Below are 24,119 nucleotides of genomic sequence, written 5' to 3' on the forward strand. Positions count from 1 at the left end.
CCTCTATAATTACTGCATTCCATAGTTGTTGGTATCTCACCACATTTTGGCCAACTAATTCTTTGGCCGGCTTTGGGTAGGATTGAACCCGCTACCTTCAATCAGGTAGTTACTGGCAGACCCTGAGTGTGGTAGCAGGACTTGATGCCAGCCCGCAAGTCCAAAGAAACCCAGCCTTGCTTCAGAAGGAGTGCTACGACTTTTTACCCTCCACCTACGACACCTGAACATGCTAGACTACTTTGTTTGGCCATACGTCGAGAACATCACCAACATGACCTCCCACAACACCAAAGCCAACCTTATCGCCGCCATCCACTAAATATTTGCCAAGGTCCTGCCAACGCTTGTGGAAAAGGCATGCTCTCAATTCTGTACCCGTATCAAGGCCTAGAACTGTAGAGATTCAATGCCTCTATCCACTGTACCAAAGACCCCGAAGGACAACAGTCCGCAAATAAAATAAATAAATATACAAATTCTTCATCTCAAAGGATTTCAATAAATTATATATATATATATATATATATATATATATATATATATATATATATATATATATATATATATATATATTGCCAGGTCTTATCGTAATAAACACAAAGAGAAAAAAATATTGAGACCTGTGTAGAATTATGAAGTTTGGTACCCAATCTTATATATAATAACAAACTTTTCCACTCAATGGTGGAATGATAAAATTGTCACCTTAGAAAAGAAGACATGATTCCATTTCTGTTTGATGAAAACCGGTTTTATTTTTTTTGTTACAGAGCATCTACTAGTTGGCTAGTTGCGTACAAATCCAAAGAGTGATAGGATCCTTCTATCATGTCTGAAAATGACACAATGTTCAACGAGTGAAATCGAAGATGCGCGGCTCTACAACTCATGCTACCGATCCAAGTTATGACAACAAGCCCATTGTCAGCACCCTCAAAATACATTGCTGGATTCCCAGGAATAACGGGGACATACCCAGGGTGATGAAAACAAAGTTTACTGCTAGGGTTATAGTCTTTGGTGGTGTTTCAAGTGAGGGCCACATCATGCCACCTCACATCTTCAAAGTCGGCTTGAAAGTCAATACCAATGTGTATCTGGATGTACTGAAGAATGGGGTGATCCCCTGATGCAATCAGGTGGTTGCTGGCAGACCGTCGGGTGTGGTAGTAGGACTCGTTGCCGACCCACAAGAAACCCAGGCTTGGCTTCAGAAAGAGTGTAACGACTTTGTACCCCTGTCTCACTGCCACCCTCCTCCCACAACACCTGAACCTGCTAGACTACTTTGTTTGGTCATATGTCGAGAACATCACCTACATGACCTCCCACAACACCAAAACCAGCCTTACCGCCACCATCCACTAAGTATTCGCCAAGCTCCTGCCAACGCTTATGGAAAAGGCATGCTCTCAGTTCTGGACCCGCATTGAAGTGGTGATTGAGGCTGAAGGCGGCTACATTGAATAGATATCAGCTCTACTATGTAATCAAGTTATCTGAATTTATTTTTTTCAATAAAATTTTTTAAATAAAGCTGTAGTGTTGTTTTCTTTAAGGTAACACTTTTATGGTTGCACCCTGTATACCGACACTCTATATTTGCTTTTCTGTTCAATATATTTTGTTTACGCAAATTATCGAGTTATGTTTTTCTTCTGGATCCTTATGCAACCACAGCAAAAATTAATGACAAAGATTTTTCAATATGACGTCTTCTAAAAATTACATGGCATACATGATATAAATTTTGCATAGGTTTAATATATTTCAGTTCAAATATGTTCGCTTTTATTCTGTTATTTGATCCTTATTGACCATTTTGAACTCTTCTCTATCTCTTCTGACCAAATCTTTAATGCAATTAAAATTCTGGTAGCATGACAAACTACATTCAAAGTGTGATAAGAAAAAAATTTCTGCAGAAATCTTGGAGAACAAGAACGGTCATAACCTATCCCTGGCCAAATTGTCGAGAGTGTAAGATACACGTATATACCAATAGTGAGTGAAAATATATATTTACACTTATACTAAATATATATATAATAAACCTGTGTGTGTTTGTCATTTTATTTGAGGGCATGTTTAAATAGTAATAACTAGGGCTATGACAAGAGAATATTATTTTCATTATTTTGACTCTTGAGTATATATCAGTTAATATTTTATATGTTTTTAGATAGAGTGATGTGGTTCTCGATTAATTGTGTCGGATATATACTTGGGAGTCAAAACAATGGAAAGAATATTCTCTTGTCATAGTCCTAATCATAACCTATCCTTGGCCAAAGTGGCGAGAACCACTTTTTTCCGAAGAGCCGGCGACATTTGGTAAGCAATAGCCTCTCGAGCAAAAAGCGATGAATATTTATCAGACATGTGAATGAGCACAAGTTTTTCTATATCCGAAAATAGGTGAGCATGTTCAATTATTTCAGCAACATGGGTGTGGCCACGCTCTCGAGCCTTATGCACTAATCCTGGTGTGACACTCTCCAGATATGTTGCTTCCAAGATGAGCACTCGGACTTTCAGTAGATCAACAGGACAGTCATTCAAGAACACCTCAAATGTTGTATCACCTGGAAAGAGAAAGACGCGGTAAATATTAAAAATACAATTCTAAATATCCTTTTTTAGGTTGACACAAGTGTTGGGATGATTAATTGGAATTCGGAGTCAGAAAAATCAGAATTTTCGGGTATTGGAATTGGAAAAAAAATTTCTTTCTCTTTTCTTAGTCCATTCTTTTATTCTGCGAATGTTTATCTGATAAGTGTCGGATGCAAGATTATCTGCGACTCCAAAAAAAAAAAAAAAAAAAAAGGACTGACAGCGAAACTGCCCTCATCCATTACGTCGGTGGACATTTTGGACAGTTGACAACACAAACACGATGATCAGCTGTATCACAATCAGCATTGCCATCACATAAAAACATTACAAAAAATTTTTTTTTTAAATGGTATGAAAATGTATAAAAAGAATAAGAAAAAGAACAACTATTTTAACCTATTTAATCTTTTTAAGAAATTTATCAGTTTGGAGGTATCATTAAAGAAAACTTATTTGTAAAGATATCGGAACTTTGTTGTCAACATCTTGTGGTGGAACTGAAATATTAAATCCAAAGTTGATGCTCCAAAAATACAAAAACGAAAGAAAATGTGTTTTAATGTGATTGTGGGCCCCATCTTGCTCAAGGGAGATAACTCGTTTCTTGAGGAGACGTTCCTTGGTATAATAGAAGCGTGAAAATAGGATTGCTACTATCTTTATTTATTGCCAGCTAAACAAACCAAGTTGTTATCAGTATCTGTGGATGTCATGGACACCCTTGAAACAAGTTCACCTCACAAAGGTCAAAGTAGCAAACCTATTTTTGTGTTCCTGGTGTACAAAGGAACGTCTCATCAAGAAACGAGAGTGATCTCCCTTGAGATCTCCCTTGGCGGTCTCCAGACTGCTATAATCACATAAAAACACATTTCCTCCTTACTGTATTTTTTGCAGCATCAACCCTGGATTCAATATCTCAACTCCACGACAAGAGGCTGACAACAAAGCTCCAATCTCTTTTAAAATAAGTTTTCTTTAATAACACCATGGCTCAATTTCTTCGTTCATAAAATTTTTTTTTTTCAAATTTTAGCTATATGAAAAAAAAGAAAAAAAAAAAAAAGAATTTTTTTTATAACCTGCCCCAGCGTAGTATAAACACCCCCAACCACCCCATGTTCAGAATGGCTTTCGGAATACCCCCCTCCAGCCTCCCCATGTTAAGAACAGCTTTCTAGGTTGTTGGGTGCTTATTCCGAAAGCCATTCTTAACATGGGGAGGTTAGGGTGTTTATAATATGCTGGGCACGTCTTAAAAATTTACCAAAGAAAAAATAATAATAATAATAAAAACTACTTTGGGGGGGTGGGGAGCAATAGAAAAAAATGTTTTCAAAATATTTTTAATTATATGAAATAAAATATGCATCAGGTGCGCTTGAAAGCCAAATCACAATTATATTTCAGAGATATATACTCCATCTTTAAGAAGATGGAGTATATCTCTGAAATATATTTGTTATAAATTTCAAGCACGTAAAATATTGTTTATTTTCCTAATATTACGTTGTGATTTGGCTTTCAAGAGCACTTGATGCATATTTTATTTTATTCAAATTAAATCAATGTTTCTATATGCACTCACACCCTTGAGTTTATTTTTAATTATATTTTTCTGTAATTATTAATGTATTAAAAAAGATAATTATTAAAACAAAATATTACTAAATATTAAGCATACCAAAGAAAAATATTCTGTGTTGCCATAACTGATTGTCACTATGCAATCTCCATGTGACGTTACTTGTGTAGGCCAGTTTTGGAAGTAATGAGATATTACAAATGCTTTCCTTTGCTCCCATTTCTTTAAATTCCAATGATGACCAATGGTCAATACCAGTGAAAAGTCAATGGTAAACAGCTATTGCGATAATGCAAAATTATTTAAAAGAGGTGAACAGTACTGAAAATCTGGGGAGACTTGTCACCTAGATTTCAGGGAACACCACAAATTGTTGACAAAAAAAAATCTTTGATAATGGCCTCTTTGAAAACTCTTAGTATACACAATAATAATGAATTATGATTGATTCAATCAATCAACAAGGGTTTTATCACTCAATGAGGAACCCCTCCCTGGACTTTAGCTATCTATCTCTGTCCTGAGCTATCCGCTACTATGTGGAACACGTGTTGTATCAGGTCGTCCCTCCATCTCATTCTTGGTCTTCCCTTTGGCCTCTTATGTTCACAAGATGTCAATTCCGTTGTCTGTTGTCAGGTTATCTGGCTACATGCTCTGTCCATCTGTGTTTGGATGTTTTGATGGCAGTATTGATGTCAATAACTCTTGTTTGTTGGTGGATCCAAATGTTTGTCTTTCTGTCTTGTAGAGTGATGCCTAACATTATTCTCTCTACCTTCCTTTGTGCTACTGCCAAGATTTCACTTTGGCGAGTTGTCAGGGCCCATGTTTCACTACCGTAGATCATCACATATTCATTGAAGATCTTCCCTTTGATTGTCATATTTTCTTTTGGATTCTCATGATATTCTCCACTTTCCCAAAGCTGCCCATCCCAATGCTATCCTTCTCGTTATCTCAGGGAGGAGCTCTCCATTTTTGATAATTTTCTTTCCCAAGTAGATGTAGCTTTCAATGTCCTCAATGGTTATTCCATCAACAATTATTGGCGACTAGACAGCGTGCTGGTTTAACATCACATGTGTTTTATGAATTAAAAAAAACAATTACAAACATGTTTTATTAATTTTTGTTTCAAATTCAAAATTATTTTTTAATTTATTGTGAAAATTAACGTTTTCTTTTACAATATGAGACCCTCTAAATATTACTTTTATTATTCAATGGTCTTTCCATCAACAGTTATTGACGACTTGGCAGCGTGCTGGTTTAACATCACCTTGGTCTTCTCACGATGCATGTAGAGTGAATTATGGTTAATTTAATACTATTAGCTAAATCACCAGCCCCTAAAGAATGACTTTTTTTTTTGTAAACATTTCCCAAAAAATATATTTTAGAATTTAAAGTGAAGGATCAGTTTATCAATTTTGAAATATTCTTTGTCAACTTTGCTCGGTCGTAACTTTGCTTCCTGTGGTCGTAAAAATATACATCAAAGTACAGTAGAGATGAACTTCTATGCTTATCCAAATGGAATGAATGAAATGTAAACATTGAAAAAACAGTTTCCCTTTTTGCCGTCGTCACTTTTTACCGTTTTTTCATTTTTAACTTGGCGCATAAAAACATTGAATGCATAAAAGAAAAATAAATTAACATCATTGGAATGCTTATTCTATTCTCTTTCCAGCAATGTAATTCTTTTAAAAATTGACCAACACATAAAAAAGATACGACTTATTGAAGCACATTAGGTAGGTAATATTGCCAATGTCCACGAAAATACAGCATATGCTTGTAATGCTAGGATCAGTTTCACATATAAATGTAAGCACATTTGCAGGATATTCTAACGTTTTAGAGCAGGTTAACCAAAATTGTATATTTTGGTCTCAAAGATAAATTCTATATATTTATTTTTTTGAAGAGATTCTGCTTTTACAACTTTGCCAGTCAGATTCAGGATTAGTGGTAAAAAAATTTAGTAAACATCCCCAAAACGTTAGAATAGCCTGGAAATTATTTTATAATTTTTAGTTAAATACACAACCGATTTCCAACCATAAATTTGAAAACTGTTTTGTTTGTTTTTCTTGTTTCCATCAAGTCTTTTAATGTGTTCACAAGTAATCACCTAAAAAAGTAAAATCTCATTTTGTTAATCATTATAATTACTATATTAGTTTGTGTATCTTGTTTTCATTTTTACAGTTTTATATTACAGATTGCATTTTCACCCCAAACAATTTATAGAGGGCTACTATCAGGGCCATAATTTGCAGAGATACCATGTAGGGAGTTGAGCAGCAAGATGTCTGTTTACATTATACTTGAACTTCTGCATGTCAGTACAGTCAGGGAAACAGGAACTCAGAAAGGAATTCTAACATTTAGAAGTCATAGGAAAGAAACTATTACAGTAGAAGGCATCTGGGGATCTCTACTGTGTAGGGGTGGGATTTTGCTGCTTGTAAAGTTTCTCGGCAGTATTTACATCGACAGGATACAAGGGTTTGTAGTTTGTCAGAGCACCTATCATTAAAATACTTGGAAAACAGGCAGAGGCATGCAACATTTCGTCGATTGAACAACAGTTGAAGCCTAGCTAACAGTGCAGGACCTATTAGGTTGGCGACTCTCTTTTGAACCCTGTCTAAGAGGGAGAGAATAGTAGCAGATGCACCAGCCCCTATGTGGTGACAATACTCCATATATGGACGAATGGTGTTCTTGTAGAGATACAGAATACTCTCAGGCGTAAGTGACTTTCTACTACAGCAGAGAGAGCCAACCTTCTTTGCAACAGTCTTGGCAATGCCTTTTTTAAATAGTAACTTGATTATTTATATTCTTTTACTTTCAGAAATTTAGATGAGATAAGCCGTTGGTACCGTCGGTTTCAAACCTGATAATAAGGAACCGTTTTAGATCCCAGTATCACGCTCTCTTTAGGTGGTCTATCTCATCTGTATGTAACTGCAGGTATAGGCAGATGAGATAGATCAGCTGAAGAAAGCTTGGTAATAGGAACTAAAATGGTTCCTATTATCAGATTTGAAACTGTCGGTACCGATGGTTTATCTTATCTAAATTTCTGAAAATAAAAATATAAATATTACACTCTTATTTTGAAAAGGTTTTCCTTATAACAGAGTACTAGGCTGGAAAATATAACTAAGTAGTTACTTTATTATTTAGAAATACATTCTTAACATGGGAAGGGTACTTTGTAAACTATTCTGTTCCTACACCGTCTTCTTGTAATATTGTTCCCCTTTAAGTGAACTGCAATTGTCACCCCACAATCTCCATTTAACGTTACCTGTGTAGGCCAGTTCTGGAAACCAAGAGACATCATAAACGCTCTCCTCTCCTCCCATTTCCTTAACAATTTGCTGAACGTTTTTCACTTCCACATGTTGGAACAATGGCTTCAGGCGTTTGTATCGACGGTAAACAAGGTATCCTTGACTGCGGACACGGTGAATTGTATCAAAGGGACGAACTTCATAGTCAGGAGATATCTGCAAAGAAGAAACGTTTGTTTAAAAAAAAGGCATGAGTTGTCTCTCCCTACAATCACAAATACTTGAATTACATAATCTTGAAACGTTAAAGCTAAGTGGTCAACTAAAATTGGGATGACCAAGGGCTCCGTTTTTATTAGCTGTTACAGAAAGATGTATCTTATTTAAATATTTTAATGGTGAATGCTCCGACAAACTACAAGCCCTTATACACCTTTGACGTAAAAACCTTTGACAAACCCGACAAGCAGCAAAGTCCCACCTCTACACAGTAGAGATCTCTAGATGTAAGAAAGCCTTTACTCTCATAGTTTCTTCCCCAGAACAACTAGGCTTTGGAAGTCCCTTCCAGGTTCCTGCTTCCCCAACTGTACTGACATGCAGAAGTTCAAGTATAATGTGAACAGATATCTTGCTGCTCAACTCCTTTCATAGTATCCCTGTAACTTATGTCTCTGATAGTATCCCCCTATATCAAAGTGGTACTGTGCCTTATTTGGGGTAAAAATGTAATAAAAAAATAAAACTTATAAAAAGACGAATCTGATGAATCTGCCGTTAAAATGAAAGGGGTTACTTTGATTAGGGACCAGATTTATAGAAAACATCCTAAGTAGGGAGTTGAGTAGAAAAATGTTATCATTTTAAATTTTTGTATATTGGTACTTGTGGAAACTGGGAGCAGGAAGAGAATTCCAATGAAGTGGAACTAAGATGTGACAAAATTAAATTTGGATAGCAAAGCTATTGATGGTTTTCAGAAGTTTTGTAACCTTTGGGGATACCACTGGGGCACAGAGAGGAGCAGGTGCTAGTGTTATTGCAAGTAATTTTTGGGACATGTCGCCAGAACAGATGGCCTAGCAAAAAATCTACTCTTTGGAACAACCTCTAGCAAATGAGGATGTAGAAGACCAAAAACAAGAATGTCAGACAAAGTGAAGGACATTGCGGACATTAGCATGGCTGAGTTGCTCAGAATGGCGCAGAACCGGAGTCAGTAGCGAAGATTTGTGAAAAGTGTCACGGCTGGTCAGTAATGACTATTCCATCAAAGGAGTAAGTATGTTGAAAGACAAAGTTTCACAAAATCTGAGCCATCATTCAAAAAATTATTTTACTACAGCAAAAGTGAAACACTATATATAAATAAATATAGAAATATGGAAAAGGAATAACCAAAATTATTCATATAATTATCAGCATTTCATCTTTATTTCAAGACTTCTCCAGGATGACTGATTTGAAGACATAAAGGTGTATACTGAGCAAAAAAAAAAAAAAAACGTTTAATTTTTTTTAACTTTTATCCCTATTATGACCCCTTAAAATTTATTGTTTTGGGTTCAAGTCGAGTTAAGTTGGATCAATGTCCAAGGAACCTATATCTAAAATTTCAAGTGTTTAGACCCAAATTTTCGGAGGAGTTTGGTAGAGTTATCAAAGGTCAAATTGTTGAACTTTGACCCCTTAACAGTGAAATCTCTGGCTGAAACCACGTCACAAAGATTTTCCCAAATCTCAGTACCCTGTATATCAAATTTCGAGTCTGTAGACTGAAAATTGACATAGTTATTTTGTAGGGAAATGTACACAGACACACACAGATACAGACACACATACAGACACATTCACTTTTATAGATGTACTAGCATTTCAGCCCGGTGTTGCCCGGGTGTTTGGATGTGTATGTTGAGCAAAAAAAAAAAAAAATGGTAGTAGGAAGGCAGACTCGAACCCGTACCGCAAAGGAGGAAAAGAACGGGGTAAAACCTAACATTTATGCTGTTATGACCACCGCCAAACTGGAAGCGACATTTTTTTAAATTAAGACTAGACAATCTAAAGGAGAGGATAAGTTTAAAAAATATAGGCGAAAAAAGTGACCCCCCTCCTGTAGAAAAAAGGGGAAGATATTAATGTTTTAGCCAATTTTTCGATATTTGTCGTATGAAAGGTTGAACTTTAAAACGATACTGATCTTGGTAAAATCCGTCACCTCTATTGAAAGTTTAAGGCAGACATGCAAACAGACATACATACATGCATGCATTTATATATTGGTGACTAAACATTTTCGACCCAAACTGATGAAAAAGCTTGCCCTATCTCTTAATACCCTTTATGTAAAATTTCAAATATTTAGACCAGAAATTGTCTGAGTAATTTGGAAGAGACCGCAGAAGTCAATTTTTTTAACATTTGACCCCTATTATAACTCCTTAAAATTTATTGTTTTGGGCTCAAATCAAGTTATTAAGTTAGATCCATGTCTAAGGAACCTATATCTAAAATTTCAAGTGCGTAGACCCAAAATTGTCGGAGGAGTTTAGTAGAGTTCTCAAAGGTCAAATTGTTGAACTTTGACCCCTTAATCGCTAAATTTCTGCCCAAAAACCGATCACATAATTTTCCCAAATCTCAGTACCCTGTATATCAAATTTCGAGTCTGTAGACTAAAAATTGACAGAGTTATTGCGTATGGAAATGTACACAGACACACACAGACACATTCACTTTTATAGATATATAGACATATAGATATATATAATAGTTAAAAAAGAACTAGAATAATAGACTTTGCCACAGCCCTCTTTATCCTCCCTCTCCAACACATGACTTAAATCAAAATAACTAAATAAATAAAATTAAACCAATAAATAAAAACCAAAATAAAATTTATCTCTACAATTATATAAATGCAACTTTGTGTGTATGTGAGAGAGAGAGTTCCTTATAGACTCCAAAATGGCTGAACAGATTTTCTTTAAAATTCACAGAACTTTAGTGTATAAGTCTGGGAGCTATCTTAGTTTTGTCTCAGAATACCCCCGATAATTACCAATAATTGATAATCAAAACCATTCTTTTAATTTATCTATCATCGGTAAAGCTATTTTTTCCATGTCGTTGCTTAGCATAACGGGTTGTGAAAATTCTACTGTGTGTAAATTGATAATGTGTTGTTTTTTGCATTACATGGTCTGTAGGTTCAAACTCTGCACATAAATTTCTTAACTTTTTTTTCATTAACTGCAATGAATTTTATAAGATTTGAAAATTTATGTTGTTTTTTTTTTACATGACGTGGTCTGTAAATTCAAACCCCACATGTAAATTTCTTAATGTTTTTTTTTTGTTAACTGGAAAGAAGTTTATATATATATATATATATATATATATAAACTAGCAGTTCAGCCCAGCTTTGCTTGGGCCCTATATACTGTTCATAATTTAATGTGCATATGTATATTAAAAAGTTTGACTCATGTTCAGGTAACCTACATCTAAAATTTCAAGTGTTTAGACCCAAAACTGGTGGAGGAGTTTGGTAGAGTCTGAAAAGGTCAACTCTTTCAACTTTGACCTCTTGGCAGCCAAATTTTCGCCCAAAAACTGATTAAAAAACTTGCTGCATGTCTGAACACCCTTTATGTAAAATTTCAAATGCTTAGACCCAAAATTGACTAAATAGTTTTCTAGAGACTGCAAAGGTAAACACTTTTGAACTTTGACCTCTTGGTAGCCAAATTTTCAGCCAAAAACCGATTAAAAAGCTTGCTTTATGTCTGAATGAACTTTATATAAAATTTCAAATGTTTAGACCAGAAATTGACTGAGTAATTTGGTAAAGACCGCAGAGGTCAAATTTTTAAAACTTTGACCCCAATTTTAACCCCTTAAAATTTATTGTTTTGGGCTCAAATTAAATTAAATAGTTTGATCCATGTCCAAGTAACCAACATCTAAAATTTCAAATGTTTAGACCCAAAATTGGCAGAGGAGTTTGGTAGAGTTTTCAAAGGTCAAATTGTTAAACTTTGACCCCTTGCAGCCAAATTTCTGGCTGAAAACCGATTAAAAAGATTTTTCCAAATCTCAATACACCTTATGTCAAATTTCGAGTCTGTAGACTGAAAATTGACAGAGTAGTTTGGTAGGGAAATGTTCATACACAGACAGACAATTTCAATTTTATAGATATATAGATATATATATATATTTTCTTTATAAGTTACGGTTTTGATTCAAGCTGATGCACTCAAGTCATATGGACATATTTTTTATTTTTGAAATCACAACTTTATAAAAATCAATAGAAAATTGATTCTATAATATATACGAAAGCTGCATAAATCAAAATATCATATTTAAGTGTATTTTGCGGTCGGATTACGCCGGTCGTCCCTATTAGTTACATATAAAAAGGCAACAAAAAAAAGCCTCTTTAAGAACAACAAAATTGCTCCTGACAACGATCAATGATTGAAAGTGCTAGAGGAAAATGGTTGACAAAAAAAATCACTCAGATCAAGAAAATCAACAGAATTATATATATATATATATATATATAGAGAGAGAGAGAGTCTAATGATAAAATTGTCACCCTAGAAAAGATGACATGATTCAATTTCCGTTTGATAAAAACCAGTTTTCTTTTTTTATTGCAGACCATCTACTAGTTGGCCAATTGTGTAGACATTCCAAGAGCGAAAGAAACCTTTTATCATTCTGAAAGTAACACAATGTCCAACGAGCGAGATCCAAGATGTGCTGCCGTACAATTCATTCTCTCTACCAATCCAAGTTACGACAACAGGACCATTGCCAGTATCCTCAAAATGCATCAGTGGATTACCATGAATAACAGGCATGTGCCCAGAGTGATGAAAACAAAGTTTCCAGCCACGGTTATGATCTTTGGTATGGTTTCAAGTGAGGGCCACATCATGCCCCCTTACATCTTCGAAGTTGGCTTAAAAGTTGACATGAAATTGTATCTAAATGTGCTCACGACTGTGGTGATCCCCTGATGCAATAAGGTGGCCGCTGTCAGACCCAGCCCACAAATCCTAAGAGACCCTGGCTTGGCTTCAGAAAGAGTGCTACGTCTTTGTATCCTTCTCTCACTGGCCCCTCTTCTCTCTTGACCTAAACCCGCTAGACTACTTTGTTTGGCCATACGGCGAGAACATCACCAACATGACCTCCCACAACACCAAAGCCAGTCTGATCACCACCATTCGCCGAGTTCCTGCCAGCGCTTGATGAAAAGGTATGCTTCCAGTTCCGTACATATCGAGGCGGTGATTGAGGCTGAAGTCGGCTACATTGAATAGATGTCAGCTCAATTACATAATCAATTTATCTGAATTTTTTTGATAAAAGTTCTAAAATAGTGTTATTTTCTTTAGGCTGACAACTTTATCATTCCACCTTGTAGGTATATAAAATGGTTGGTTTCCTTAAAATGATACTTTTCTACTTATTGATCTAATTATTCCATATTTACTCTTAATTCAATGCACCACATAAAATGGCAAAAATAAAATTCTGCTACGAAGCGATGACTTACCAAAACTCGGTCACCAGGTTGAATTGGCCGTATATCCAAATGCCTCAGGATGTCTGGTGTCGAAGAGAGCGTGTACAGCAGTTCTCCTATTTTATGCAGTGTCTCAACTAAATCTGGTGGCACGTAGTAGACAGCCGGCGGAAGATTATACAAGTTGCGTTTCGTTGCGTGTTGGAACAATCCGGAAACGTGATCCATATGACCATGACTGAAAAAAAAAAGTTTTCAAACCAAAAAAACATTTTTGCTTTTACACAATTTTAATTGAAACATCACAAAATGAAGATTTAAACAGCAAGGTAACCCAGTGTTATCTGGGAACAATAATTTCAAACAGTTTATCACATTTTTTTTAATTAACATTTGTTAGTGTTTTTCTTTTGTTCTTCTATTTGTTTCTTGACTCATGTTCATCCAAAACAAGGCACACTGCCTCTTGGATGTAAGAGGGACCATGTTTAGGGAAGATGAGCAAGATGTTGGTTTATATTACATTTAAACTTCTGCATGTCATTACAAGTACAGTCAAGGAAGCAGGTAGCAGTAAGGGAATTCCAAAGTCTGTTTGAAAGGAGAAACTCTTAGAGGAGAAGACCTTCTGACATTTAGGGACCTTAACAGTAAAGGGGTGTGATTTTGTTGCTAAGCGGGTTTGTCAGTGATACGTACATTGAGGGGGCAGAAGTGCAACAAATTTATTAGTACAGATTATATTAAAATCTTTCTCTGAACTCACCAGATCTAAGGCTTTGATTAAGATTCACATTACAAATCCAAACACTTTTCTTTTTTTGTTCCTCGACAAAAGGAGGGTGGACCTGTAAATTTACCCTTGTCTGTTTGTCCATTCGTCTGTCCACATTTTTCTCAATAACTATGCCTTGGAATTTTTGGAAATTTTGTGCACATATTAAACATGATATAAGTAAAAAAAAGTAACAGAACAGATTTTCTGGGAAAACTTTGGTTTCCCCTCCAGGGGTGCCTTTCGGGTTAAAATGGCTAAAATTGACACATTTGTGTGTATTAAAAAGAAATTGATGACTTGGATTTTTATAAAACTTTCTGAAAAGTTGTAACTAACTGATTTTTATATAATTTTGTTTGTCTATACTTTGCGATAATATTGGGTGTGCCCCAGGGGCTCTTTTAGGGCTAATAGAAACACTCCATTTTTTGGACTATTTTACGATATTTGTCCAAAATTTTCTGTTTATGTCTATTTAGCAGTTTTTCAAGGTGCTGAACTACAATTTTAAAATGTGAAGGCCTTGGGGACTTTTGAGGCTACATGGGTGGGAGGGGGGGCGAATGATGGACTTAGTCATTTCTTTTTTTGCATAGTGCAGAACTCAAATTTACATATGTTAAGGCCTAAAACTGCACTGTTTGTTCCTTCTCACCAGGATTTGATGTTCCCTGGGGATTTTTAGGGTTAAATAGGGACAAATGCTGAACTTAGTCATTTTTTATGCCTCGTTCACTGTGCACTCACGGGGGACCATACATGCTCCACTTATTTATTCAACTTTCACCGCAAACAAGGCACAGTGCCACTTTGAAGTAAGGGGCTACTATCGGGGACTTAAGTTGCAGGGATATTATGAAGGGAGATGAGCAGCAAGATGTCTGTTCACATTATACTTGAGCTTCTGCATATCAGTACAGTTTGGAAAGCAGAATCCCAGAAGGGAGTTCCAAAGTCTAGAAGTTAGGGGAAAGAAACTATTGGAGTAGAAAGCTTTCTTACATCAAAGGATCTCTACTGTGTAGGGGTGGGATTTAGCTGCTTGTTGGGTTAGTCGGAGGTATTTACATCAAGGGGATACAAGTGCTTGCAGTTCATCAGAGCATTCACCTTTAAAATACTTGTAGAACAGGCAGACGGATGCAACATTTCGCCAATAGGACAGAGGCTGAAACTTAGATGACAGTTTTCTCTTTTGAACCCTGTCCAGGAGTGAGCAACTAGTAGCAGATGCACCAGTCCAAATGTGACAGCAATAATCCATAAATGGGCGAATGGTGGCCTTATAGAGGTACAGGATTGTAAGTAGCTTTCTAGCATGGTAGAGAGAGCCAACCTTCTTCGCACAACCTCAGCAATGCTCTCAATGTATCTGTTCCAACTCATGTTCCCTGTGAATGTTAGGCCTTGGACTTCATCTTTTGGTCATGCAGTAGTTTTGCTCACCAGTCCAAAATGTTACAAATACCATACATACTTGTTGGATGCCCAGCATTGCCCAGTCGTAAATACACTTAAACATGATATTTTAATTTATGCAATGTATGTATTATAGAATCAATCCTCTATTGATTATTATCTATTATGAGGAATAATTTGCCCGGTGGACTAATCTGGCAAAAATTTTTTTAAATAATAATTATGAAATTCCGTCTGTGTTCGTTTACAATATCACGTCAGCTGATATTTGGACTTGACGATGAATGCTCTGGCAAAGTCACTTCTGATTAATATTTAGTTTTAAAATATGTAAATGAAGAAATAATTTGTGGCGATTTTAAATGGTACATTGTAAATTGAACTCATTAAAAAGAAAAAATTAAAATAAAACGGTGAGGTAGACTCGGACTTGAACAGGAGATCATTTGATCTTTAGTCAAATGATCTAATCTATTGTTTCTTTTTTTTTGTTTTGTTTTTTAAGAAGAAATGATTTGTTGAGATTTTATTTACTTTGGCTGGTGTAATGTAAATATAATCTCTATATAAATAAAATGAACTCATTTTTTCCCGCGGATTTTGACCTTAATAGGATTAAAAATCAAGATATTTCATGCAAATATAATATGCACAAACGGCAGAACAATATCTGAGGTGTGTTATAGGCTTATTATTTCTCAAATTCCTCGATAATCTTAGATTTCTATACTTTTTCTGCTGAGAAGTCACGGCCAAAATCGGTTAAGATCAATGGAAGTGGTAAAATATTTTCTCTCTAATAAATTCCTCCTCCCCCCTGCCACCACTTAACACCGTTTGGGGATCATTCACAAGGAACAGTTGAGAAGAGAACACCGGTTTGGCTTCGTAGTTCTTTCATGTGAAGTTATTTAAAATCACTAAACTAAGCTGCAGTGCTCTGTGGCATAGTGGTTAGCGTGCTGGACAATTCACATTATATTTTCACGTTCGCGCCGACCTACCGTAGTCGGTTTTTTTTTTGGTTTTTTTCCCTAAACAACTGGAATGGACTTTTCTTGGTGGCCGAACTGTTAACGTTGCAGATGTTTTTTTTTTGTTTTTTTTTCACACTTTATTTTCCTACTTTTACTCATGACTCCGGGTTTGATCCTTCCTACTTACCTACCATAACATTTTTTAAAACTCCCCCCCCCCCTGTCCCGGAAACAAACACTCGGGCAACGCTGGGTACACCCGCTAGTATAATATAATGTAAATATTTTTCTTTTTGATCTATACGAAAGGAAGACTATTGTTAGGATCAGATCTTTTTTAGATTTCCTGTACTTATCAGATGAATTTCTGTCCAACGCATATCTAAAATCACTGCCAGACATAAATTACTTTTGTGTGAAATTTGCAAAGGATAGGCTCAGCTGTTTCGGAACCTATGGAGAAGGAACTCTCACAAACACACATTCAAAGTGACCTTTATATAATAGTAGCGATATATATATACTAATAGTGTCTTACAAGAAAATGATATTTGGATTGAGGTTTTTCAGTTTTATTACTTTGGTAATGTTTTGTTTGTTTTTTGTACAGAATTTATCCTAGGCAGGTTGAACTGATTTCCTCTGAAGAATGAAGTGTCAAAGGAATATTAAATTGGTTGCTGTATAAAAGCTTTGGTATATATTACTTTGGTAATACCATGGAATTGTGATGCTTTATATTACTTTGGTAATACCATGGAATTGTGATACTTTATATTCATTTGATAATACCATGGAATTGTGATGCTTTATATTCATTTGATAATACCATGGAATTGTGATGCTTTATATTACTTTGATAATACTATGGAATTGTGATGGTATATATTAATTTGGTAATACCATGGAATTGTGATGCTTTATATTCATTTGGTAATACTATGGAATTGTGATGCTTTATATTAATTTGATAATACTATGGAATTGTGATGGTATATATTAATTTGATAATACTATGGAATTGTGATGGTATATATTAATTTGATAATACCATGGAATTGTGATGGTATATATTAATTTGATAATACTATGGAATTGTGATGGTATATATTAATTTGATAATACTATGGAATTGTGATGGTATATATTAATTTGATAACACCATGGAATTGTGATGGTATATATTAATTTGATAATACTATGGAATTGTGATGGTATATATTAATTTGATAATACTATGGAATTGTGATGGTATATATTAATTTGATAATACCATGGAATTGTGATGGTATATATTAATTTGATAATACTATGGAATTGTGATGGTATATATTAATTTGATAATACTATGGAATTGTGATGGTATATATTAATTTGATAATACTATGGAATTGTGATGGTATATATTAATTTGATAATACTATGGAATTGTGATGGTATATATTAATTTGATAATACCATGGAATTGTGATGGTATATATTAATTTGATAATACTATGGAATTGTGATGGTATATATTAATTTGATAATACTATGGAATTGTGATGGTATATATTAATTTGATAATACTATGGAATTGTGATGGTATATATTAATTTGATAACACCATGGAATTGTGATGGTATATATTAATTTGATAATACTATGGAATTGTGATGGTATATATTAATTTGATAATACTATGGAATTGTGATGGTATATATTAATTTGATAATACCATGGAATTGTGATGGTATATATTAATTTGATAATACCATGGAATTGTGATGGTATATATTAATTTGATAATACTATGGAATTGTGATGGTATATATTAATTTGATAATACTATGGAATTGTGATGGTATATATTAATTTGATAATACCATGGAATTGTGATGGTATATATTAAGTTGATAATACTATGGAATTATGATGGTATATATTAATTTGATAATACTATGGAATTGTGATGGTATATATTAATTTGATAATACCATGGAATTGTGATGGTATATATTAATTTGATAATACTATGGAATTGTGATGGTATATATTAATTTGATAATACTATGGAATTGTGATGGTATATATTAATTTGATAATACTATGGAATTGTGATGGTATATATTAATTTGATAATACTATGGAATTGTGATGGTATATATTAATTTGATAATACCATGGAATTGTGATGGTATATATTAATTTGATAATACTATGGAATTGTGATGGTATATATTAATTTGATAATACCATGGAATTGTGATGGTATATATTAATTTGATAATACTATGGAATTGTGATGGTATATATTAATTTGATAATACCATGGAATTGTGATGGTATATATTAATTTGATAATACTATGGAATTGTGATGGTATATATTAATTTGACAATACTATGGAATTGTGATGGTATATATTAATTTGATAATACCATGGAATTGCAATATTTAAAAAAATGGATGAAAGTTCTTGGATTAGTAGATGTAGAATAGTTAAGGTTGCAGGATGAGTTAGCAGCAATAGGCCAAGGAAAACATGGGAGGAAGTGATAAGTTGGACTTGAAGAAATCTAAAGACCTGATCAGAAATAGGTTAGTTTTGATGGTGATGATGAGCTATAGATTTGTGTTTTCTTACCTGATGAAAACGTGTTGACAACGAATACTCGGTCTGGTCGTGTATCCTAGGTCGAAGGCCACTGCTAGTTTCTTATCTTGTTCAGCCTTGACAACTACACATGTCTCTAATCCAGATATTGACCATGGGTAGATGCGATAACCCTCAAGAGTAAGCCAGCCCCGAGAAGCATCAGATCGGCTTTTGGTAGAGGCAGAAGCGATGGACGTACAATTCCCAATGTTTTTGTTCATCATCTTAAAAGGCAAACTTGAATTATGAAAACCGTGACAGAAACGATTTAGATTAAAATGCCGTTTTTGTTGGAGAAAATTTGCTTTGCTCATTGGCAATGGAGCCGAACGTGAAAAAGAAAAACCTTGGTGAATGTTATGGTTATTGGAGCTGTCATAGATTATCTTACCACATCTTGTAGCAAAGCTGAATAAAGAGGGTCTCTTATATTTCGAAAGCATTTCCTTTTCTCTAAAATAAAGTTCCTCCTGTAATAAAGTTGGTGTCATATTTATCTCACGTGAAATCAGTGCTCCACCTTCCCAAAGAAAAAAGGTTGATTTTATAAAGTTTAATGGAATAGTACTTGGAGATGAATTCAGCTTTTGTTTGTCACTAGTTTTAAATTTCCATTTTTTCTTGCTATTCTTTTGGAAATCTGAAAACTGAGTTCTTTTGTTAAACACAACATTCACAGATGCTGCAAATAACCTGGTTCGTATAGCTGACGACCTAGCCACATTCTGGCACCATCCCCAATCTGACAGACTTCTTAACATTTTTTTTGTTTATTTTACTTGTATTTATGTAGGTAAACCCACATATTAACCTAGTCGAGAATGACCTACATAAATAGAAGGCCGTTCCACTAAAGTCACCTAACCTGGTGACGTCACAGAATAAAGTACCACAGTTAGGTGATATTAGATTATTTTAAAACGGGTGCATTTTAAAATTAATAATTCAATACATTTTTAAAAAAAAATAATCAGTACGGTATTCCCCCAGCAAAAAAAAAAAAAAAAAAAAATGCTTTCAATTGCAAATGTCGAAACGTAAAATCTTGGAAGCAAAGTCACTTTTGAACCAGTTTCACAAATCTGTCGGCAATTTCTTTGAGAACTGAAACAGAAAATAACAACCCTCGAAATAGTCATCTACCGCCTCGGCGCCTGTCCTACTTTATTCTGTGATATCACCAGCTTACGTGACTTTTGTAGAACGGTCTTCGAATATGTTAATTTGCCTTTATTTAGAGATTACACACAGAAAAAAGAGGGAAAAAATTAGACTCAGTTTTATTATTTCAATAAATCATCGAGATATTTTATGATTATGATCACAGATATATTTTTAACTTTCAGATTTTTGAAATCGTAATACTAGGCTTATTTGAACATTTCGAAAAGACTTGGCCTTTTGGTCAAGATCAAAGTGTAGTATCTGTTCTTCAGATGCTGCACTTCTATTTCTTGTTCTCTTTCAGTGGAGGAGAAATCCTTCACGACTGAGACAATTTTTATTTTTGTACCTTTTCTCCACGTTAAAAAACGACCCTGGTGTCTAACTCTGTCCCGTGGGGAGGCATAGTAAATAGGTACAATATATTATTACTGTATTAATGATTCGGGGGGGGGGGGCTAAATTAAGACAGAATTTAAAAACTTGATTTTTTTAGTTAAATAAAGTTTTTAAAAAAAACATGGCGCTTCTGCAGAATTGGAACGAGATTTCCGGAAGTCGTAAAACTGGATTTCACATGAAAACAATGGTATTTACGTATTCTTCGCACTTTTAAGATGACTATATCCAAAAATTAAGAAAATTGATACGGTAGAAAATTTTTATTAAAGAAAATAAAAAATAGAATTTGATGAAAACGATTGTAAGACACAGGAGAGTTCAAAAGGGAGGTAATTTTCCGTTCGAATTAAACAAAGATGGCGGCAATTTTTCACCTGCTACCACGATTAAGTTGTTTTAATAATTCGGTATTATTCAGGTAATTTCGACTGCATAATTCGGAAGCTACCATTGTAACTTATTAGAATTTACTAAAAAAAAAATATTAAAAAATCAATTGACACCATTTTTTTTATTTTATCTAAAAACTCTATTTATCGACTACAAAATCTGTCCCGATAATGTAAAAGCACCAAAAACATTAATAATGATATTTAATCCGTTAATGTACTAAAATATCGTACTAACGTACATAGAAAGTAAATGTTTTAAAAAATAAACTTTTAATAATAAAAGAAGTTATTTTCATATTTTTTTATAAACATTATTTGCTTCCCCACCAAAGCAAATGAGGTGAGGCACAAGGCCGTTTTTAATGTGGGGTAAAACCAGCTCCCCTAAAAGTAGGCAAAAAGGGGGCACTCTCCGCTCTGGTTACCAAAAATAATAATTGTCCCAGTATAGAGGGTTTCCCCTCCATTGACCAGACTGGTACAAATTATCTTAAGTGCAGCAGCAGCGTCTGCAGAACAGATACTACACTTCATTATTTAATATTACGAGAAAATCTAAATAAAAAGAAAATATACCTGTTTGTTTGTAGAATTTCAGATTTTATAACATAAATTTTTTAACAATTATTTTGTCAGAATTTTTCTTTGGCGTATTTAAAATTTACTAATATATATATTTTTTTTTTCATAATTATTTTTGTTTGTTTGTTGTTTTTGTTTGTTTTTGTTTTTTTTGTTATTTTTTTTTTTTGATAAAACTTGAAAAAAGAATTAAAAATCCGAACTTATAAACGAAGAAGTTGAGCCTTGGTGTAGTTAAAGAAAACCTTTTTTTAAAAGATATCGGAATTTTGTTGTTGACATCCTGTGGTGGAGTTGAGATATTGAATCCGGAGTTGTTGCTGCAAAAATAAGGAAAGGAGGAAAATGTGTTTTTGTTGATGTAATTGTGAGCGCCTGGAGGCCGCCATCTTGCTCAAGGGAGGTCACTCTCGTTTCTTATTTCCTATGATGAACACGTGAGCGAAAATAGGTTTGTTACTTTGGCCTTTTTAAGGTGAACTTTCTTTCAAAGGTGTCCTTGACATCCATAGATACTGATAATCACCGGGTTTGTTTAGCTGGCAATAAACAGAGATGCAATATTTTTAGACGATTACGTTTAAACATCCCGAAAAACTTAGCGGAAATAGAGAAAAATCCTCTGCTAATTTATAAGGAATGTCAAGGAAGGACACCTTTGAAACAAGTTCACCTTAAAAAGACTAAAGTAGCCAACCTATTTTCGCACACGTGTCCATTAACCTTTATCCCCGAGTGGCCTTCTGGCATTGATAAGTGGTGACTCCTTTGTTAAATAAATAAATAAATAAATAAATAAAAAAAAATAAATAAAAAAAAAAATAAAAAAAACCTTCTGTTCTAGAACTGCCCCCGTGTGGAATGGAACACTGTTCCATTAGCTTGTTTCCCAGTCGATTACAATATGGTAGCCCTCTCGGGACAAGATCAAACTGCACTTCTATTTCTTGTTCTCTTTCGGTGGAGGAGAAATCCTTCACGACTGAGACAATTTTTATTTTTGTACCTTTTCTCCACGTTAAAAAACGACCCTGGTGTCTAACTCTGTCCCGTGGGGAGGCATTGTAAATAGGTACAATATGGTAGCCCTCAAGTCCAATGTAAACAAGTTCTTGTTAAACCGTTCCTTTAAATAATCAAAATTCTATCCATTAACGATTACTAAACTACCACCTTACATTCATTAACTACCCTAATCCTCGAGTGGCCTTCGGGACTTGATAAGTGGCGACTCCCTGTAATTTTTGTAGTAATAATAATAATAATTAAAAGATTTCTTAACTAAAGTTTAGAAGTTCATAAATATTTTATTATAAAAGTTCAAGTAAACACTATTTGGCGCTTCTTGCACTATTGGGACGAGATTGCGGAAATCGTTATCTTGAATTTCACATGAAAACAACGATATCTACGTATTCCCCCCATTTTTAAGCTGATTATATCAAAAAGTACGAAAATCGATAAGGTAGAAAAATTTTATTAAAGAAAATGATCGTGTATGCTTACGTAAGACACAGGAGTACGTTATTTAATTTTTAGTCGAACTCAGAAACACTGTATATATGTTATGTTTATTTTTATTTGTTTTGTGTTATTCACATTAAAAATGTAGAGTTACCTCCCTTGTTTATGGTTTCGTTTCGCTTAATTTTATAAAAACAAGATTTTTTACCTGCTAACACGATTAAAGTTAATTTTTTTTTTTAAATAATTCAGTAATATGCAGTTAATTTAGACTGCATACTTTGGAAGCTACCATTGTAACTTATTAGAATTGACAAAAAAAATCAGTTGAAACTTTTATCTGAAAACTCCATTTATCGACTACAAAATCTCGTCTCAATTCTGTAGAAGCACACACTTTTTATGTTGCTTGGTTTTGTGTAAATTACCTTTATTATAAAAATTCAAATAAAGACTATCTTTTCATTTAAACTATGAAAGTCATCTCGTTTCATTTTACTATGAGGAAAAACCCCAGAAGGAATTTTTAAGGTCTCTTGTTGACAAAACCGTTCTTAGTATGTGGATAGTGTTTTGTTAACCTATACTCTCACCTAACAAGCGGTCCACTGCTATGAATTCAGAACAAGGACATGTGAACAAGAAAAACAAAAGTAGAAACAAGGATACAAAAGTACATGAGAACCAAGAAAAAGAAAACACAGTCTACATTCAAAAATAGATATTTTTATGCCTAAAGGAAAACACATAAATCGAATAATCATACAGAATGAACTCATTTTAAAATGAGAACTTACTCGATAGATACCATCTCTATATTCATTCATTGAAAAGTTTTGTTAAAAAAAAAAAAAGGAAAGCCTCCCTACCCAGAAAAAATGCACCCTACATAAAAAAATATTTCTCCTACTTTTCTGTGAATCTTTTTTCAATATTTGTACCATTCACTAGATACGGTAGCAACAAATCTTTGGCAGAGACATCTCATAGCAATCACCGTTTTTCAACACACACACACACACACACACATGTGAAGAATGCGCAAAGGCATGTCATAATTTACCCATCCGCACACATGCGATAAAAGGACTACATTGCGTTTTATGTGCAGTGATACAATAGAGAGACTGGAATGTTATAGAACTCACCTATATAAGATTTGGCTTGCGATAATCAAACCAATCCAGGATGCAGTTTTACAAGTAAACATCCTCAACATGGATTCTGTCTATTCAGA

The 24,119-nt window shown here is 34.2% G+C and overlaps 1 protein-coding gene across 1 annotated transcript; it reads right to left on the reverse strand.

Moving 5' to 3' along the window:
• Window positions 1–582: 582 nt before the first annotated feature.
• Window positions 583–22,890, reverse strand: LOC145284022 (uncharacterized). The gene is made up of 4 exons (XM_080133111.1): window positions 18,867–22,890; window positions 13,097–13,304; window positions 7,536–7,737; window positions 583–2,588 (listed from the first exon to the last, which is right to left on the reverse strand). The coding sequence occupies exons 1-4, from the start codon at window positions 19,637–19,639 to the stop codon at window positions 2,275–2,277; spliced, it is 1,497 nt and encodes a 498-aa protein (XP_079989237.1). The 5' UTR covers window positions 19,640–22,890; the 3' UTR covers window positions 583–2,274.
• Window positions 22,891–24,119: the final 1,229 nt, after the last annotated feature.

This window comes from Euprymna scolopes, chromosome 8 (genome assembly GCF_053919585.1).
Source record: "Euprymna scolopes isolate OS-2025 chromosome 8, ASM5391958v1, whole genome shotgun sequence".
Lineage (NCBI taxonomy): Eukaryota > Metazoa > Mollusca > Cephalopoda > Sepiida > Sepiolidae > Euprymna > Euprymna scolopes.